The 14633-nt window shown below is 28.9% G+C and overlaps 1 protein-coding gene across 5 annotated transcripts in view; it reads left to right on the plus strand.

The window, feature by feature from the left end:
• Vps13B (vacuolar protein sorting 13B) overlaps positions 1–14633 on the plus strand; it is a 240096-nt gene that overhangs the window by 65737 nt on the left and 159726 nt on the right. For all 5 annotated transcript variants that reach the window (XM_087154944.1, XM_087154946.1, XM_087154947.1 and 2 more), the window contains 4 exons: positions 952–1115; positions 4431–4674; positions 10540–10751; positions 13022–13325. In XM_087154944.1, coding sequence (XP_087011070.1) covers positions 952–1115; positions 4431–4674; positions 10540–10751; positions 13022–13325 — 924 coding nt within the window. The remainder of the gene's footprint in view (positions 1–951; positions 1116–4430; positions 4675–10539; positions 10752–13021; positions 13326–14633) is intronic.

The raw sequence follows: 14633 nt of genomic DNA on the forward strand, positions 1-14633 counted from the left end.
GAAAAATATGTAGATTATGGTATAAAAAAATTTATACCTCATAATTGGAAGTTTTTTCATCCACAATTAGATTAAATAAGGAAAAATTATAAATAATTATTAAAAATTATTTTTGCATGAAATTATCTTTGTGTAAATGGGTTTTATAAGTGGGTGAAATTTTTTTTTTAATTGCTTAATTAGTTTTGAAAATTTGACTTAAAATGCAGAAAGTAAAATTATAATTAAGGATACCACACTTTAAATCGCTCTCCTGACCAAACTATTGAAACCATATTTTGAAGATTAGGGCTACCCCCTATATTTTGAAGGTTAAGAATCTAAATATGTGAAAAAATATGTTAATTCAAGGAAAGTACGTTTTTGTGTCCGATTTCGTAACTTAATAAATAGTTAACTCTAAATAATTTGCATATTTGAGGTCACCCTCAGGAACCATTAAGATTAACACTTAGTACGTGAAAATCCGATCATCAGAACGAAAGTTATTTAGGGTTATATCCTTTTTTTGCTGACTGTGCATACACATAGTGAGATTAAAATGGAAAATTTGAAAAAAAATTTAAAAGTTTTATTACCGGCACATGAAGCGGCAAAATACATAGAACTAACTCTTAATATGAAAATATTACAAAGACATAACCTCATTCTCAACTCATTCAAACAATAGTGTAAGAAGCATCAGAAAAATTAAATGAATTTTATTCTTTTATGTAATCTAATCGAAATTTGATTAGATTAACTTAACTCATTTTATTTCCAACAGAGGATTTAATTGTATTTTTTCTCAGCCAATTTCCCAGTTAAGGTGCATAATCACTATGTATTTTGAAAAAAAGAGTTGTTTCATCATGTTCTATCAACCCTAATATTGATTTCTCTAGTACTAACTTTACTAACATTAGTCCTATGTAATATGATGTTAAATGAATTATTTTTATTATTTCATAGAGGCTTCAACTTGTAGCAGCTTAACTCATGAACCTTCTGCCAGTCTTTCATTTAGTAAATCAAATTTTGCTGTATTTGATAAAGCAAAGGAAATAAGTTTTCGTGAATACGTGGAAAGTATTTTTGCTAAACATAGTTCCAATTTTTCGTATCTACTTGTTGAAGTAAGTATGAACTATTAAATCATACAAAAAAACATTAATTTTATTTTATAAAATTGCTTTTAAAAAGTGTGTTCTTTAAATCACATTGACTTTTAAATTTTTGATGACTTAACAAGACAAAAGAATAGCTAGATTTTAACAATATTTTAAGGTAATTTAAAGAATTATAACAACAAACATTAAAAAAATAAGTTAATAATCCCAAAAAAATTTTCACTTAGATGGGAATTCATTGCTTTCTATATTGTAACGAAGCTTCAAATATTGTTACGACTAATACTTCAGTACAAAACTTTTTATCCGGTAACTAAGAAACCAGGAACAGTTTTGTTCACTTGCCTGCGTTTTTCAACTAAAATGATTGTGTCATCCGAAATTCACTATAAGGAAAGTGTATTGTTGCTACAACCTTTCCTTTTTATGAGTATCAGTCAGCCTATTTCTGCCCAAACTGTTTGACTGTTTGAGATAACCTCTCTATGAATAAAATAAGCAGTTTTGGTCTGCCAATTTTGGGGTAAGGAGAAGAAACCTGAAAAGATAGGCAGGACAGAGGTGAAAAAGAGAGGGCTAAGACCTGGAGAGCTGAGTGGAATCTGATTAGAAAAAGAAGATGTTTTGATACAAGTTCTGAAGCAAAATATTAATCAACCTTGAAACAATTGCTGCAACAGGACTGACCAATGGATATACAGTGTAAAGTCGCATATCCGGAATCGGTGGAACTTCCAGAAGTCCGTATAATAGACCCCCAAGGTAAACAAAGCTCAAAATGATCTAATGAATGATCTGAATATAAGAAACAGAAAATAAATAAAAATTATTTTTAAGGGGAATAATGTTTTAGTATTAGAATATCTAATCAATCAAATATAAAATATGTATTAGAAAAAAAATATTATTGCTGAAAATATAGAAAACAACAAAATTTGACAGTTATAGAAATATTGATCCGCCATTTTGAGCTAGAACGATTCAAGCAGGAAGGGGAATTTCACGTCGTTCTGGAACAAAGCTAAAATTATCTAAATCTAAGAAGCAAAAAATAAATAAACATTATTTTTAAGGGGAATAACGTTTTAATATTAGATTATCCAATCAATCAAATATGAAATATTAGAAGGGAAAAAAATAGCTTAAAATATAGAAAACGAAAAAAATTGGACAGTTATGAAAATAATAATCCGCCATTTTTAACCAGAACGATTCAAGCAAGAAAGGGAAATTCCCGTCATTCATTAAGGTGGGTAGGTGGAGGAGAAAAATTCATTTCCTCCTTATTTGTGAAAGAAAATAAGTGTTCAAAGATCATTCAAGTTGAGGGCAGGGAAGTGACAAATTATTGTATTCTCTCCAATCATTGGCGATCAATCAAGCATAAAGGCGGGGCACGCTGATGGGATTTTCTTTATTTTTTCTTGTATGACTGAAAGAATCTGCTGAAGAAAGAATGCTACCCCCTTTTTTCCCCGCCTCCTAAATATTACATGATCAGGGGAAGAATGAATGTTTCTCAAGGACGTGTATTCTTTTAGACCTATTCAAATTTTCCATTCTGACTTCCCCTCCACGTTAACGCTTGCCTCGTTTACCCTTTTCTTTCAATAAAAAGGTTCCAAGAAATGCCTCTTTTACTAGCCAGCTGCATAGGCAAGGAGGGGGGAGGGGACTCAGTTGGAGTCTTTTGAAACAAATCTCCCTCTTTTCCTGCATTCCAGAGTAGGAGCGTCACTAATGGTCACTTAATGGTCTTGGTAGATCTTCTCTTCCTCTTTGTGGTTTATGGGTTCAATGCATAAATTGGGTTCAGTGCAAGCTAGAAGAGAAAACGTGTCAAAAGACTTTTCTTTTAAGAAAGGGGAAGATGAAGAGATGTTTATTTATTTTGATTGTTAAAAAGTGTCCGGGAAATCGATCCCTCCGGAAAAGGGACGTCCGGATATGGGACGTTACACTGTATAGATCCATATGAAACAAACCTGATACCTACAAATGGTGTCTCTGTTCCTTAAGATTTCAAGCCAAGTCAAGCACATGTGCAAGATAAGTGACTTTAAATTCAATTGACGTTAGCAAAGCAATTCCTTTTCTTTAAGTGGTAACTCTAAATCTGTTTGTCACATGTTGATTTAGTTTCGTTGTAATTTGTTATTACCTTATTTTATTATGCCACATGGTCAAAATTTATTATAATGAGTAAATCTTGATAATTAAGTTAATCATCATTAAAATTGCTTAAGTAAATTTTCTCCCTTGTCATCATTATTTCTAGACATATATTTTTATCTTACTTTATTTGTATGTGTTGGTGATGGTTTGGGATAGGTCATAGTTGTCAAATGCATTGGTACTAAATTTGTCCATTATCCCACTATGCTTTACCCAGATTGTCACCACAAAAGATGGGGATGCCCCCCCCCCCCTGTATAGAAAGAAAACTTAAACATTTCTTTCTTAACCTTTAAAATCTTTAGGTCAGGAGGGAGGCAGGGAAGAGAAAAATTCTTTATTTTTTCTCGTGTGCTAGAAAAATCAGTGGTTCTCCGATTATCTGCCATCAAACAAACATATAAGAGCAGCCAGCTTAGATAAAATGAAACGAACCCAAATTCTAAAGAAATTAGTTTGAAAATTGTGAATTTTAAAAATGTTTGATTTTATATTTTAATAGAGTATTTAAATTGCTTTTAAAAAATCTTAACTCTGGAATAGACATATATTGGCTGAACCACAATTTAACAAAACACGTCAAGAGTTAACGCTTAAAATCTCCTGGCATCACATAAAATCGATATTGCACATAATGGCAAAGCTGCCGACTAAATGCCAAAAAACAATGAAGCAAACAACATCTCAAGCATTACTATAAATTGATTCTCCACCACTACTGTACAATAAATAACTAAACCATTGTTTAAGAAATAGACTTGTTAGACTTCAGTTGTTATTATAGTTATTATTTTCTTATAACAATTTTCATATTCCGTAATTATTTAAGTTAAAATTATTCCCTATACATTCACTTATTTTTTGTGTCAATGATCGAAAAACTTTTATAATTTATTGTTTCAATCAGTTTTAAAAATTTTATCATATTACAATGATAATATTTTCGTTAATTTACCTTATTTCTTATATGAAATCATACATATGATTTTCTTATATTGTGTGTTTTAAGAAAAATGAAGAATTTTAGTTTTCTTACATTTTTAATTTCCCATTACAAAGTGGTTTTACTATAAAATATAATTTAGCAAGTACAGAATAGCAGAAATAAAATATTGCATTTAGAACACTTCTATTATAATTTTTTAGGTTGATATTGGATGCCTTTGTGTTCTTTTACCTCAATCAAATTGGTCAATTGTGCCAGAGGAGGATCTTTCAACCTTGTTAACATGGCAGCGATCTTTACTTGAAGGCAACTTAGATGGAGCTTGCATATTTAGTTTCCCTCAAATTAAAATGAAAAATAATAATTTTATTAGCAATTTTTTACAGAACGTGAATTTCTCACTTACAAATTCTGCAATTTCTGGATTTCAGACTGATAAGAAATGTAATTAGTGTTTATTTATAATTAGTGTTTTTATTTTATCGAACTTAGTTTATTTTTAATTAGTTATTAGTAATTGGTGTACATTTTTGTTTTTTATTAATTGTTTTAAATATTTTCTTTGGACTCTCTTTTTTAGGATATTGAAAATATATTATCTTTATATGTTGCACTTAATTCAGTTGCTAAACTTCAACCTTCAATTTTTTTTTATGTTCAATTCTTTTTTTCTTTTATTTCTTTCATTATAATTTCTGTTTTCCTATGAATTTATAAAACATGTTATCTCTTTCATCTACTTTAAAAAATTAAATTGAAAGTTGGTGCATATATTTAAAAAGAATATTATTTTTCCCCAAAGTTAAATTTTTTTGTTTGTTTCGTTTTAAGTGATGGAGTGGTTTTATTTTGTGAATTTTTTTCTATACATTTATACATTTTCAATATTAACTTAAATATATAATAAATAATGGTAACACTATTTTGGGAAAGTTTACTAAATAATTTAACTTCCTTCAGACTTAAATATTCTAAAAGTTATACTAAAATACCATAAAAGTATACTAAGATTATTTATATATTAATCAAACAACAAAGCTTATAATAATAATTTTTTCCATAAAGTTTTCATGATTTTATTAAAACTGATTTGTGATTTTATTTCTTCGCCATTTTCAAAAAAATTTTGGAATGTTGTTATTATAGTGCATTTTTCAAGCAATATTTTTTTACAGTCTAGAAAAAAACATAAATATTCCACTTGCTTTTTTTAAATTTGATGATTTAATATAAAAATAGAAAAGATTGGCTCATCTTGTGTAATACAAATAATCTTCTCCATGAAAATTTGTATGGTAATGACTGGTCTATTATTTTAATCAGTAATAGGTATTTTTAACATGAACTCTAAACCGGTTCCATTGAAATTGTTTAGTCAAAGTCATGGCTCCAAGCATACTTGTTACTTTGAGTGTGTTTTTCATCAGTAATGCCATAAGAACTTGTAAAATGCACTCAAATATGCTTACATGCAAATATCATTTTCTTTCATAAGTACAAAAATAAATAAATATTTTATTGAGCTCAAGTATCAGCTTTTAATGCAAATATTGAGATATGATCGGTGGCATTGTTCTTTTTTCTTATCCATCATTTTATGGTTGGAGCAATGTAAAGCTATATCATAGTGATACTGTGCATGATCTCCCCATTCACTTTAAATGTTTAATCCCATATTTCACTTAAATACAGTATGAGATTAATAAATGGACAGCCATGACAAAGTTACCAAAAAGGGCAATGCCATATATATGAAACAGTTAAAATTTCTACTTTCAATTCATAAATGGTATTCAAACAGAAACACAGTGTTTTTTTTAAATTTTATTTGTTTTGTTTATGAGGTACACGAGGGTGCCCACTCACTCTGGAAACCGGGAATTCTCAAAGAATTTTGAAATACCACTGGAAAACCGGGAATTCTTAGGGAATTTCACGTCGATTCTGGAAAATAATTTTGTCGCGCGTCGCCGCTCTTTTCTTCCCATTCCGTTATGTTTAGTTTTTCGGAGCGAAACGCATCTGCTTCATTGCGATCAAGCATCACGTGATTATCCTTCTATGAACGCTTCGTGTCCCCGCGAAAAAGCGGAAATCGCTTTTTTTCTCCCAATTTTGAAAATTTCCGACCATGTTCCAGAAACTAAAATTTTTGGGAAGTCCTATTCGAGAAACCCAAGCCGCCCGAACGATAGTCGGATTACTGCGACTTCCGCTATAGAGTGGAAAGGAGTCTAAGCGTTTCGTTTCTACCGCCGATATTTGATTTTTTTGTTTGACTGATTTTCGGAATTTTAAATATTGAGAACTGCACTGGAATCTGCTAAAATCGCGATTTTTAATCAGCCGATTTTAATATCAATCGTCGATTTTCGTATTTAACTGATTTAAAACTTACGTGTTACAATTTTAATTACGCGATTTAAAAATCGTACTAGCAATTCCTATTCACTCAATTTAAAAATCAATATCGCGATTTGTATTTAAGCGTTTTTAAAACCCAATATTGCGATTTGTATTCTTGTGAGTTTAAAATCCAATGTCGCGATTCGCATTCACGCATTTTTAAATCCAATTTTGCGATTCGTTATCACGCAGTTGTAATATCAGATATCGTTTTTCGTATTTGTACGCTATTTAAAAATTACTTACTGCGATTCGTATACGTGATCTTAAAATTATGCATCGTGATTCTTATTTACGCGGCTTAAAAATTCAATATCGCAATTTGTATTTTCGTGTATCCAACAGCTCGATTCATATTCACGGGATTTTAAAATCCAAAATAGCGATTCCTATTCACGTGATTTTAAAATCCATCCGCACGATTCATAATTACGCGATTTTAAAATCCAAAATCGTGATTCATATTCACGCGATTTTAAAATCCAAAATCGCGATTCATATTCACGCAATTTTAAAATCCAACAGCACGATTCATATTCACGCGATTTTAAAATCCAAAATCGTGATTCATTATCACGCGATTTTGAAATCCAAAATCGCGATTCATATTCACGCGATTTTGAAATCCAAAATCGCGATTCATATTCACGCGATTTTGAAATCCAAAATCGCAATTCATATTCATGCGATTTTGAAATCCAATATCAAGATTCTTGAAAGAAGTAGAAGTAAGTTTTCTCTTGAATTAGTTACTGTAAAGATGTGATATATTTTTAATTAGTAAGTAATTTAATAGTCGTGCCTTCCTATAATTGCTTAATTTTTTTTAATATATTAGTGGTCAAAATTTTAAAATTATATTTAAGAAAAATTTAAAGTTAACTGTCTAAATGCTTCTGCCACTTTAAATATTGAATAAAAATCTCCCAGCATAGTTAAAATTTGCTTTTATAAATCTCAGTATCATATAGAGCACTCCCTCCCCTCCTCCCAGTGACCTGCGTTGTAAAAGTTCAGCTTTTTTTATATTTGTCCACTTTCATGCCTGATTATAGGGAGCAATTACAAAAAACCATAGCTAGCTATGATTATTTAGTTATGGGCTTTGATGAAAGTCTAAATAAAATCGCTCAGAAACAACAAATGGACGTAAGTGTTCGACTTTGGAATAAAGATACAAATAAAGTCCAGACACGATATTTGACATCAATATTTCTTGGTCATTCAACAGCAATGGATTTGTTGGATAATTTCAAAGAAGCCCTTACCCAATTTTCCATCAATAAAAATAAAATAATTCAAATATTTATGGATGGACCTAATGTCAACCATAAATTTCTTAATGATCTTAAAAAAGAACTTGAGGAAATGCTGCAAGATCCTGTGCTGTTAGATATAGGTAGCTGTGGACTGCATACAATCCATTGTGGGTTTAAACATGCAATAAAGTCTACAAGGTGGAATGTAGTGGACTTTTTATGGGCGCTATACTACATTTTTAAAGATGTACCATCACATAGAGCTGATTTCATATATTTCACTGGATGTGAAAAATTTCCAAAGAAATTTTGTGCTATCCGATGGGTTCAAAATGTAGAAGTTGCTGAGAGGGCATTAGAAATGTTGCCCCATGTTTTCGAATTTGTAAAAGCAGCAAAGAAGGAGAAAAAAATCTATGTTGGCTCAAAAAATTTCAGAGTACTCTCGGGGGTGTATCAAAGGCAGTTTCTTTGCTGCAAAATTGGCATTTTTCCAGTCATTAGCTGCTTTTATTGAAACATTTCTCGCAGAATTTCAGAGTGATGCTCCATTAGCTCCTTTACTTTTCTCTAATTTAACATCAATTTTAAGATCTCTTCTTGATAAATTTGTAAAACCCGATATTTTAGTGGAGAACTCTTCAAAATTAGGAAAAATAGATTTGTCATTGGCAGATAATCTGCTTCCAATCAACGAAGTTGCTCTCAGTTTTGCAGTTACGGATGAAATAAGGAAAAGAAAAGATTCTTCACCTTCTGAAGAATTTTCATTTAGGAAAGAATGTGCAATTGCTTATAAAAAATTCTGTGAAAAGATTTTAGAAAGATCACCGTTTAAATTCCAGTTAACAAGGGGGCTATCTTGTCTTGATCCTGGTGTAATTTTAAATACAGCAATTGCTGAAAAAAGACTTTCATCTTGCCTTTCAATGTTGGTATCTAGCAATTGGATATCAGGTATCAAGGCTGACAGTGTGAAAGATAGTTACAAAACGTCCATTCGGAATCCTCTAGTTACGAAAGAAATGGAGCAATTTGAGAAGAGGGAAAAATGACTGGATAATGTTTTCTTCTCTCTATTTGAAGTTTGCAATGCACCAAAAAATTTACGTTCCTTTGTTAAGTTTCTCCTCATATTGTCACACGGAAGTGCTTTTATAGAAAGTGGCTTTTCTATTAATTCAGATTGTTTAATAGAAAATCAACATGAAGTTAGTTTAGTTGCTCTAAAGCAAATTCATGATGGTGTTATGGATGCTGGTGATGTTGACAATATAACTGTGACGAAATCCATGATAAACTACGGAAAACAGTCTCACACATGTTATATCGAAGTATATGAAAAAAAGGAAGGAGGCAACAGAAGAAAAAAAGAAAGTTATGTTAGAAAAGAGGCAAAATGAAAAATTAAAAAAAGAATTGCATGCTAAAAAACAAAAATTAACGGCTGATTTTTATTTAGAAACTTTTTTAATTGATGAACAATTAAGAGCTATAAGAAATTAATTTTTAAAAGCTTTCAATTATTCACTTGTTGAGCTATTTATACTGTACAATTTGATTAACTCCACTTTTTAAAACATCTCAAACTTAAGTGTCAAAGAATATATTAATATATATATAGGTATATTTTTTATATTTATATTTAAAATAAGTTTCCTATATAATATAAATGAACAACATTATATGACTAAATATTTTTGGCTTTTCATTTATTGATAATTTATTTCACAAGTAATTTTGATCTCAATTCTAAATTTTTAGTTTGATGGAGTTGACCAATTTGTGTAATAAGCTATTTATATAACAACTTTTAATTTTATACAAAATAAAGTTTCTAAAATTCCTTGAAATGTAGATTTTTATTTTTATAAACTATTATTAATTTTTAAGTTTATTTTTATGGTTGAGTATGCAGCAGTTATTTTTTTATATGTAAATTTTATGGCTGCTATTTCAATAATCTGTATTTTTAGCAGAAATATGTGTATTGATATATAATTTTTGGTGCTAGAAATGCCTAACTTTTTACACCTGTTTTATCAGAGAACATTTACACTTTTTTCCTCATTTTAATGTGTCATCAGATCTTGTAAATGTGTATCCACATTTGTAAAAGAATTTCATACAACACATTTTAAATGCAACACAGCTGTATATATATATATATATATATATTATTTACTGTATATTGTTGTATAGCTAATAAATTTGTGAAGGCTCGTTAATGTTGCGTTGTGGTATCTGGAATTTTAGAAATTTACTCTGGAAAGTCTGGAAAACTCAGGGAATTTTCTTTGGTCTGGAGAGTGGCCACTCTGTGCACCAATTTGTAAGTTTAAAAGAAATAAATTTTTTCACAAATAGAATTCTTATATTTTCATAAATGCTTGAAATTCAAAGAAATTGCGAAGAGTTAACATGAATTTTAAGAATATTAATGCAAAATTTATTTTATAAACAGTCATATGTACATTTATTCTTCATCTTTGGTTATCGAGATAGCATCAAGCGCAATACTAACATATAAAATTATCAGACAGATTAGAATTTATTTAATTTTACAAATCATACTGTATTAAAACATTTATATTAAAGTCATAATAAAAATTTAATACTTTAATCTATAAATTTCATTTTTTAGGTGAAGAGTTATTTCCTTGGACATTAGAAATAAACAATTGGAGTATTTATTCAATTTACAGAGAAAAAAAAATGAATGATGAAACAGTCTTTCTTTGGCCTGTCAGTTTCTTATCCACTATTGCTTTATCTCAAAAAAATAAGCAAAACCAACTTGCATTTTGTGTTCATATGGATTGCAAAATACTCCATCTCAATGTGTCTTCCTTTCATGTTAGTAAATATTATCTTTATTACATATTTACAGAACTACATATTTTTGTTTAATTACTACTTCAAATAAGCTCTAAATTTTATTTTAAGTCTTTAAATGAGAGTAATTTATCTTTATTTTGACTTGAAATTCATTTAATCATGATATTATAATTTGTGAAACTGTGTTTTGAAATGTTTGATTATACACCTTTTCTGAAATGGGATTTTTTTGTGGGATTTAAAATTTTCATGGAATTCTGCATAACTAAAATTTAAACTTCGGAACTTTAACAAAATTTAATTCGCTAGACCTTTATTCTTCTCTTAGCAGCAACTCCCTTTCTTTTCCACCAGAGCTCTCATTCACGCATTATTGTAAGACTTTTACCCAGATTTGCAAGAGCAAAACACAGCTTCGGCTTAACTAAAAAAAACTTGAGATTCTAAGAAGAAATTTAAAATGAATAGCTAGGGAGAAAATTGCTTTACTAATTTACTGTGACAAAGTCAAATTTGTAAAATTTATAGTATCAAAACAATTTCAAAATTGCAAGCATTTAAAAGATTGTTTGCTCCTAAAAGTGTATTTTTCCCCTCTTTTTGAACTTATGCTTTAATGAAATATGGCATAATAAGGTTAATTTTTGAGTGATGTAAAACTGAGGGACACCATCGATGAGTGGCGTTTTTATTTATACATTAAATTTGTAAAAAAATCTTAAATCAATCTGGTATATTAGTTTCATCTTTTTTATTTTGTTGAATTAAAATTGTGTCCATTTTGAATGATTTTGTTGTCCCTCTCTTTATTTGACAGCTATTGCTGTGGATTTCATGGTTTTCTTGAATGTTGTTGTTCGCGGAATGTTTTATTTTACGAAATGCAAGAGTAAAAGTATAGCTCCCATAATATTAAAATATATTTGAAAATTTTTTCATAAGTATATAAGAAACAATAAAAAATCAGTTTTGTAATTTTTCATTTAAATGAATGAAAATATAAAAAAATATTAAAAATACTGCATTTAGAGATAAAATTGTTTAATTTAAAAGCGGAAACTATCTAACTATTAAATTTCAAAAAACTTTCACATTACTTTTTCAACTATTACAAAAAGCTAAGACAAAAAAAAAATTTAATTTTTATGAATATATTTATTAATAAACAGCTTTTATGAGGTGAATTGATTTAATATACATTAAAGTAATTTTAGTACTTAAGACTATTAATCATATCGAAATAGTTTTATGAATTTCTAACCAATAACGGTAGAAATAAACATTCAACTTAAAAGAATGTATCACGGGGTATTTTTTTTTTACTCACATAAGGCTCCAAATCTTCTATTTTGAGGCCATAAATCTTCTAACAAAATAATTATTTTTTAAAAATTTAACCTACATATTAATTATACACATATTAAACCTCTAAACACATGAAAAAAAGATTTCTTATTTAATCAGTGCTTTTTATATAGTGGTGTTATCTTAATTAAGCCATTTATTACTGATTTAGTAAAGTACTATTTATAGGTCTTACAAAGGACCAATGTAAATTGACATGAAACAAAACATTGAAAATCAAACAAATTGATAAGATTGTAAAACTAATAATTTTGGTTGCATTTTTAATTTAGCACTTTATATTATTAATCAAGAAAACAATAGAGGACAGCAATTAAAATTGAAAACATGTTACATTTATCTTTCAATAAAATTGTTTAAGGCTTCCGAAATATTTTTTGATTTGAAAGAATATCTCTAAACGCTGTGCTGAGAGATATGTGAATTCAAGAGCAAAGTTCTTTTTAAAGAAAAAATGCAAAGTTTCTTATCAGAACTGATCCTCCAAATCTGTCATTTCTTTTCAGGAAACTGTTTAGTGACCCTGAAATGACCAACGCATATTCTTTACTCCTACCCTTTTTAAGAAAATCTCTCTGCAGAAATTGAGGGGAAAATGCATTTTCAGAGACTTGCTTATAACTTCTTGAATTCTGGCCAAATATTTACATGCTTCAAATAAATAAATAAACAATGTAAAAAAGTGGCGTCTAAACAATTTTTTTCCTTCACATAAATGAACAATTTTAACGTTACAGTTCTAATTCATAGATTAAAAATGAATTAGAACTGTAATGAGACAACATATATATAAATAGTGCTTTAGTGTATATGTATTCTATAATGCTGATTGTAGATACTGCATTCTGTGATTAATAAAATTTCTAAAACTTTTTTTCTTCCAGAATTACATAAATTTTCATTTGATATCTTTTTTTTTTCAGTCTGAACATTTGGTACAGATTTTCCAAGTGGTTACATCTACATTAAACTTCGTTAAAAAAATTAATTCATGGAGTTCTAATTTTCATTTACTTCCTTCTAATTTGTATCAACGTGAATTATTAAATGTTTGTGTTGTTCCTAAAAGTAACAGTCATTCTAAGCAGTCGATACCTGATGAAGCTTCATTATTAGTTATTCAAGAGACAAAACAATCTAAGAAGTTAACCTTATGGGCTCAGCTAACTCTTTCTAAGCTTACTATAATTCTTCTAACGAAGTTAAAGCACAGTTCAAACCACTTAGGTAAGCATGAACTATTTTAAGTAAAGATACTTTATTTTCTATACCTGAAATGTGTTTTACGCAGATTTTTAAAAATAATTCATATAAGAAGAATGCCAACGTCTTATAATACTTTTAAACTATTAAAAAAACTTCTACAATTTAAAATCCTATCTAAGCAGATAGAAAATTAATTTCCCTCAATTTATATTTCCAATCTTATTTTTAATTTTAATGATGGTTGGTTGTACTTATTTTAATTTTTGACTGTAAAAGAAATTCCGAGCTTAGCTTTGAGAAACATGACTTCTTGTTATGTATGTGTAGAATTATGTCAATTGTATTCCTTTTACTATTATGCTAAGTGACAAATTTAACAGAGTTTCCCCGTGTACTTTTCTTACTTAATGACACAAAAACTGGTTCAATATGCAGAGAAAATTGATCAAAATATGCTTTTTGCATGCAATATCATTAGAAGGATAAATAAATTATTAAATTTATAACTCTCAATCTTTCTTTACTGACTCATTGTTAAATTCTCTTTAAAAATTTAATTTCATATTGAACTGAGTATGTATGATATCTTACAGGGCTGAAAACTTTCTACGCCTTTTGGGAAAGCTTTAATAAGAAGTATAAAACTGAAATTGAGTGGAATACTAAATATGATAATAGTTTTTATGAAGTCAAAAATTGTTTTGCTAATGCAACTTTATGATGTCATCTATCAGCTGATGGGAAATAAGATTTAGTTTCAGACTGTAACGATTTTGCTATGGAGAAGTTTTTAATGAAGTAACTCCAGATGAACCAAAACCTTTAGGCTTTTTTCCTCAAAGAAAACTTCTTACACACAATACTCCCACACAATCTAAATATCCGACTTATGATTATGAGCTTCTGATGCCATATTGGGCAATACAATATTTTCGTCAAATGTTAGAAACTTGTTCATTTTTATTATTTGCTAACTATACACTCATGACTTTTGTAGTTAGGCAGAATAATCTAAGTGCTCACGGAGTTAATTAGATTTTATTTTCCAATTAGATTTTATTTCACCATTTACTGCAGATATTTGTTATTTGTCTGATAAAAAAAAGGTGGTTGCCAATAGCTTGTCTCGAATTAATGAAATTCGTTTTTCATCACTGGCTGACTTAAAGTTATGGGAGAGTAAGTCAAAATTCTGATCCTAAATCAAATGATATTTTGAAAGGCATCACTAAGTTTTCTAAAACTTTATCTAAAGTAAAAATGCCTGATTCTAATGTATCTTTGTATTGTAGCACAAGTGAAGGTTAAAATTAGTTCTATCTACCTAAT

The sequence above is a fragment of the Parasteatoda tepidariorum genome, chromosome 11 (assembly GCF_982258835.1).
Source record: "Parasteatoda tepidariorum strain Cologne lab strain chromosome 11, Ptep-v5.0, whole genome shotgun sequence".
Classification (NCBI taxonomy): Eukaryota; Metazoa; Arthropoda; class Arachnida; order Araneae; family Theridiidae; genus Parasteatoda; species Parasteatoda tepidariorum.